The sequence below is a fragment of the Micropterus dolomieu genome, unplaced genomic scaffold (assembly GCF_021292245.1).
Source record: "Micropterus dolomieu isolate WLL.071019.BEF.003 ecotype Adirondacks unplaced genomic scaffold, ASM2129224v1 contig_13226, whole genome shotgun sequence".
Classification (NCBI taxonomy): Eukaryota; Metazoa; Chordata; class Actinopteri; order Centrarchiformes; family Centrarchidae; genus Micropterus; species Micropterus dolomieu.
The window spans coordinates 1-7028 of NW_025742212.1; the positions used below are offsets into that span (position 1 = coordinate 1).

The window sequence follows — 7028 nt, forward strand, 5'->3', positions numbered from 1 at the left end:
GTTGCTGGAGGGGCGGGACTTCCTGTCTCTTGGTGAGAGATCTTATATTTGCGACCTTTTGATTTAGAGAACTCTGGGGTTTCTGACCTCTGACCTCTGACCCCCCTACAGACGAGCACCCTCAGCTCTGCCACCAGAGGCAGATCCACGCGACCAACACCGGCAGAAAGATGGTGTACTGCTCCGAGTGTCAGAGAGGGTTCTACAAGAGGTCTCACCTGGAGGCTCACCGGAGAACCCACCGGGGACAGGAACCCAACCAGTGCTGGCAGTGCGGGAAGACCTACCCGACCCTGATGAGCCTCGTGGTGCACCAGCAGATCCACGACCGCAAGGAGCCCTACCGGTGCTCCTACTGCGAGAAGACCTTCGCCCTGAAGCGGGACTGGAAGACCCACCACCGGACGCACTCGGGGACCAAACCCTTCAAGTGCTGGTTCTGCGGGGACGGCTTCAGCGAGCAGGACGAGCTCACCGAGCACCTGGAGGTGCACGAGGGGGAGAAGTGCTACCACTGCAAAGTCTGCGACAAGATGTTCGTCTCCTACCAGGGCTTCAACTTCCACCGCAAGTCCCACAAGAGCCAGAAGCTGCTGCCCTGCCTGAAGTGCAAGAAGACCTTCAGCAACCCCCAGAGTCTGAAGCTGCACCAGGTGACCCACTCCAACAGGAAGCCCCACAAGTGCCCCACCTGCGGCAAAGGCTTCAAGCTGCTGAGCGGCCTGCGGTGCCACCAGAGGACCCACGAGGACCTGAGGGACTACCACTGCACCGAGTGCGGCAAGTGCTTCTCCAGCCTGCAGGGCCTGAAGCTGCACAACCGCACCCACACGGGCCTGAAGCCCTACAAGTGCACCGAGTGCGGCAAGAGGTTCACCCAGTCGCCCCACCTCAAGTCTCACATGGTCACCCACACCGGGGAGCGGCCCTTCCTGTGCACCACCTGCGGGAAGAGGTTCACCCAGTCGTCCCACCTGAGGTCCCACATCACGCTGTTCCACGTGGGCGAGAAGCCGTTCACCTGCGACGACTGCGGGAAGAGCTTCACCATCGCCCACTACCTGAAGATGCACCGGCTGAGCCACACCAAGGAGAAGCTGTACCAGTGCTCCTACTGCGAGAAGTCCTTCTCCTACCACAACTCCTGGAGGGCCCACGAGAGGATCCACACCGGCGAGCGCCCCTTCAGCTGCCGGGAGTGCGGCCAGAGCTTCATCACGTCGGGCTCGCTGCTGAGCCACCAGAGGTCCAAACACACCGGCGAGAAGAGCCACTACTGCATCACCTGCGGGGAGTTCTTCTTCACCAGCTCGCTGCTGCGGGTCCACCAGCTCGACCACACGGGCGAGCGGCCGCACGCCTGCAGCTGCGGCAAGACCTTCAAGACCAAAGGAGTGCTGCGCTACCACCTGAAGAGGTTCACCGACCACCAGCCGGCCGAGTGAGCGGGATCACGGCGGGGTCGGCCCGAGAGGCGAAGCGCGGACGCTGCGGGGTGCATGCAGGAGGGTAGTTACTGTCGGGTGTCCGCAGGGGGCGCTGAACACGTGTTGAATCTTCATCAGGCCCTCTGAGGGTCCAGAACTAAGTCAGAACCCAGAGAGACGCTGCAGAACGTCCCTGCAGAGTTTCAGTGAGAGCTGACTGCTAACAGCTGCAGCTCGTGCTGCTGAGGGCCACAGCTCGTGCTGCTGAGGGCCACAGTGTCAGAAAGGTTTGGTGCTCAGCTAACGATGACATGAGTTTTCTGTCGGTTTCGGGTTTTTGAAGCTGCTTTACAGAAACTTTGTTTTGTGATCACTTCTTCATGGTTTTGTTGTTGTTCTGTTATAGAAATGATTTAAACTCCTCCTGCTCCTCCTGCTCCTCCTCCTCGTCGCTCAGCTTCTGTCTGCTTTTATGTAAAAGAGAACAAACACTAAGAAGTTCTGAAGCTGCAGGCAGAAACACCACAGAAGAAGAAGAGCGCCGGGAGGTTTAAAGTCGGTGTTAAAACAAACACGTGAAGCACTTTGTTACTTTACAGGTTTGGTGGCGTTACGGTCCAGCGGCTGACCTCTGACCTCAGAGCGCCACGTGTCATAGATCTGGAACGTATTGACCTGATTGGCCGGCAGGTGTTACAAAGAGCGTGACGACTGAATCAGCAGGACGTCTGTAGCTTTTTGACCACGAAGGACTCGTTATCGTCCTGACTATCAAAGAGCGGCGACAGGAAGTCTCTAACACTGACGCTGCTTTCACTCTGCGCGCCTGAATGACCGTCACAGCCTGAAAGTGACGTCACGCGCAGCACGCTGTCACAAACGTGTAGCCGCAGAGGTTAGCCCCCGTTAGCTCCTACCCGCTAACCCTCCTGGGTCACATGTCTCCGGATTTATGACAAACGCAAATCAGATCCAGGTCGGGTTGATCGGAGTTCACGGAGCGGCGGTGAGCGACGACGCCAGGATGTCTTTCTGCTCCTCCTCGCCGTCACCTGCTCCCAGATTCTTTCCTCCACCTGAAATCCACCTCCGGGTGCGTGTTTACCTCCGTACGACAGCGTGCTGCGTGTGACGCTTCGGTCTGATCTGCGCCACATTTAAACTAAGATGCGACCTGTCGGCGGACGCAGCTGTAAGGACCCGTTGGACCTGAGAGCGACCCGGTCCGCTCTGGTCTCACGTGGACATTCTTTGTGATGGTTTTTGGTTCCAGGAGCTCTGCAGTGAAATCAAACCTGTGAACTCATGGTCACGTTGTGTTTATCAATAAAAACCAAACACTGTACAGAACAAAGTGTCCTCAGTCTGTCCATCATCTGGAGGATAAACGGCCATTTTAACGTCTTGTTTACAAAGACAGCAAGGAGAAAACTAATAAAACACACGGTGTATAGACTTTGGTTTCACAGACCTTTAGTGTCTTTGGGGAAGTCTGGAAGAAAATCCACGGTCGTATGAAGAGTATAAAGTAAAGTCAAAGTATTTCTGGGCGGGAGGATAGAAACCAAAGTAAGGAACGGGGCCACGCTGATGACCTGAGGCCTGTTTCACAAAAGCAGAATTTAGAAATCCAGGATAAGAGAGAAAGCCAGGCTGGACCTGCTGTGATCAGAGCGTCCTGGCTTCATAAAGGCCAAACCAGCTGAGGAGGTGGAAGTAATTCAGATCAGAGACCACGCGGTCGATCACAGATTCACTGATGCTGAGAGCCATGAAAGTCGTGTGCGGCGTACTTTATTCGCCGTTACTCACCGTGTGTAAAGAAGGTTTATGATGAAAAAATGCACATAATATTAAAAATAAGTAAAGAAAGAAACACGTGACAGTATTAAAACAAAGCGTGTCGGAGGACAGAGAGACGACTTAATGAGTAAGTAGCTCATAATTATAACGTTACCATGAAGGGAGCAGTGGACCTTAATGTGTCACTCAGCAAATGTATTAATTACAACCACTGATCAACATCTGCTGTCTATTCAATTAAATTTAGTATCAGTATATAAAGTATTTCTTTTCCTCATGGTATTGTGTGTATATGTGTACATATACAGATAGAAAAAGTAACTGTTGGAAAGTGGTGGGGACATAAGGGCTCAGATTAGGGGCGTGACGATGCACCTTTTAACCATTTAACCCTACTTGAAGTAATATTCACTGCTGAGATACATACTGAGTCTGACTGTCAGATGGTTTTGAACATTAAACACTTAATTTTCTGATTTCTGGAGAAATATTCTGCACCAGTTTGTGGTGGAAATGTCTTTATTCATATAAAAAGGAAACACAAAATTCAGCTGGCAGGTGATAATTCAAAATATAATAATATAATGCAGGAACCAGCAACAAGTTTCCTTGTTTGGACAATGAAAATACTGTATGATGTTTTTAACTTGAGGCTGCAGTCCTGCAGTCTGACAGCCAGTCTATCAGGTCAACACTTCCTGCTGTGCTAATGAATGTCTTTTACAAACTGATGTCTGAACTGCACACACTTGAACAAATTAACTAAATAAAAAACAGGACTAGATGTGGATTTAAAAAGAAGCACTGAGGAAAGAGAGGCGATCACTGCAAAGCACACGTGACTGTAGCACGATGTATTAATCATTGTTTTCTCTCCCAGCAGATGATCCCAGGGAGGAAAAACATCCCCTCCCTGTTGTTTCATGAAGACTCGGCACATCATAGCCTCCGTACTGAAGTGGGCCTGGAATTTGGGAGTTTTATACAATTATGAAAGCTACTGAAAATGATTTAGGCCTATTTATAGCTCCTGTATAGTGCGCGTGCCTACATTTCATTTTTCAGGCACGATATAACATCACAGTTCTGTCACTTAAGAGCTGTGATATTTTTAGCTTCTCACACTTTCTTATTACTGTGCCCGAGTTACTTTTCCTTTTCTTTATCATTTTCCTTTACATGTGCTTTCATTCCACGTGAACCTGCTCACTGTGTGCAGTTTGGTGCGCGCGAAGCACAAACTGCTGTTTTAATGCAGGCTGATGGAAAACATGTGAAACACACAGGAGAACAGGGAGCGACTGGGAAAAACCCACTCAGGATATCTGGAAAATCCAGACTTAATCCGCTATCTTGGTTTTGTGAAACATTTATCTAAAGCGTCTAAATAAACGTTTTTACTTCCGCTGCTTTTATTGTGAAGGTCAGGAGTCACACCTCGTGACTTCCGCTCGTGATGTAAACAGTGAAGATGGCGGCCTGCTGTGTGCGTCGCGCTGTCCTCAGGTTCAGGTGTCCAGGAGGAAACGTGAGACAGATCTCAGCTGGAAGGTCAGTTTGTGTCAGACTCACCTGGACGGCAGGTGAGTCCCGCGTGCAGGTCCGGGTTCCGCCCGAACCGGGCACTGGGTCACAGACCGGTACAGGTCCAGAGACGACCTGCAGATCTGTCAGTAATCATTCTAGTTTTATTTTATCTTCTCTCTAGATAGATACGGGGCTGAAACTGAATTAAATTAAACAAAAACCCCTTTAATAATAATAATAATAATAATAATAATAATAATAATAATAATAATAATAATAATAATAATAATAATAATAATGATGATGATGATAATAATATTATGAACTAAAGACGTAGTTGAGGCGCTTGTTGCGGTCAAACTGCGACACCTGCTGGCAGCTGTTGGTATTACAGGCTCCATGTTGCGTTCACTGACCTGTTTCACGGCTCGTTGTCTTTTCTTTTTTTATTATAATTATGTCAAATCCAACCATCAGGCTGCAGAGCGGCGGCTGTGTGACTCCGGAGTCTGTGCAGGGGACGCACTCGGCATGCTGGGTAAAAGTAAGCAGCTGTGAGTTCATCGGTACAACTTTCCAGAGCTCACAGAGTGGAGGAGGAGGAAGAGGAAGAGTGCTGTGGGCGGCAGTCGGTACGTAGAGTCACAAAAAACATGCAACACTTCTTTATCCCTCATTTGCATAATCTATTATTTTACAACTTTAATGCTTTTACACCAAACCCCAGTCAGAAATCTGCAGATTTAAGACTTCCTTATTTTTTATCTGTGTGTGTGTGTGTGTGTGCCATCAGCTTTTTCCCTGTTCGGCAGTACTGATGAAGACCAACGAGATGAAGCCCAGCAGAAAGAGGATGAAATGATCCTGCTGCTGAAGAAGGCCAAGGTACTAAGACCAGTAACTGTAGAGGCACCAGCATTAGTACTGTAGTAGTATTAGTAGTAGTACTGCAGTAGTAACGTGTCCCTGTCCTCTCCCAGCTCAGTATATATCGGGGGCAGCTGCAGGCCGCCTCTGGTTTCCTCCATCAGGCCGTGGTTCTGGCTCATCAGACCCACAACAACCAGGCCATCATCTACACCTACAGTCTGGTAAACGCCTGCTCACGGTGACCTCTGACCTCTGCAGCTGTTCACAGGTGCTGCTGTGTGACCTTTGACCCCTTTGTTTCCTCAGATGGCGAATCTGGCCTACGTTCAGGGTCAGCTGGAGCACGTGAGTCCCGTCCAATCACGGCTCATCTTATTAATATTTAGCATCATAGAGTTCGGTCTAGACCTGCTCTTTATGAAAAGCGCTGTGAGGTAACTGTTGTTGTGATTTGGCGCCATATAAATAAAACTGAACTGAAATTAATGTCAACGTGTGGTTAACGTGTTCTTCATCGTCTCTTCGTCTTCCTCCTCTCAGGCAGAGAAACTCTTCAAGGCGGCGATGAGCTTCATGCTGTCGGGAGGAACTCCACAGGTGTGTGTGTGTGTGTGTGTGTGTGTGTGTCTTCAGTCAGCTGTTTCAATCTTCGCTGACTTCCTGTCTGTTTCCAGGACGACAACGCTGTCATCGAGATGTCTCTGAAGCTCGCCACCATCTACGCCGAGCAGAGCAAGTAAGAACCAGACTCACCTGTTCAGCTCTCTGACCTCTGACCTCTGAGCTGCCAGAGGAGTGACTGTGTGTGTGTGTGTGTGTGTTGAGGGCGGAGCTTGCAGAGCACGGGTTCAGGTTCTGTACGGAGTCCCTGGAGGCCAAACTGGAGAAACAGAAGGAGGTCCCTGCAGAGGAGCGGACAGGTGAGACTGAGACACCTTCAGTGACTTAAACCGGCAGCACTGGTGGAGACAGGTGAGCCGAGGCATCAGGTGCAGTGATGCTCAGGTGTTTCTCTGATATGAGACCTGAAACCTGATCCTCTGCTGCAGGTCAGAGCGTCTGAGACTGACATGTTGTTGTTGTCGTTGTTGTCGTTGTTGTCTTAGAAGAGCAGGAGGATCTGAGGAAGGAGACCCGCCTCCTGCTCGGTCTGTGTTTGGACTCGCGGGCTCGATACCGAGCTTCAACGTTGCACCTGAAGCAGGCCGGACAGGACTACCAGAACGCCCTGAACATCTGCCGCCAGGAGCAGGGAGAGACACACCCCCAGGTAGAGACACACCCCCAGGGAGAGACACACCCCCAGGGAGAGACACACCCCCAGGGAGAGACACACCCCCAGGGAGAGACACACCCCCCCCCAGGGAGAGACACACCCCCAGGTAGAGACACACCCCCAGG

At 50.4% G+C, this 7028-nt stretch overlaps 2 protein-coding genes across 2 annotated transcripts; both read left to right on the forward strand.

Moving 5' to 3' along the window:
* Positions 1-111: 111 nt before the first annotated feature.
* On the forward strand, positions 112-2772 carry LOC123966345 (zinc finger protein 664-like; the record flags this gene model as incomplete). The annotated part of the gene is made up of 1 exon (XM_046042524.1): positions 112-2772. A coding segment is annotated over one exon (1334 nt), but the record flags the coding sequence as incomplete, so codon positions are not given.
* Positions 2773-2914: 142 nt separating this feature from the next.
* On the forward strand, positions 2915-7009 carry LOC123966346 (tetratricopeptide repeat protein 19, mitochondrial-like; the record flags this gene model as incomplete). The annotated part of the gene is made up of 9 exons (XM_046042525.1): positions 2915-4781; positions 5235-5389; positions 5551-5642; positions 5738-5848; positions 5934-5972; positions 6168-6224; positions 6302-6363; positions 6453-6547; positions 6734-7009. Coding segments are annotated over exons 1-9 (967 nt in total), but the record flags the coding sequence as incomplete, so codon positions are not given.
* Between the last annotated feature and the right edge of the window lie 19 nt (positions 7010-7028).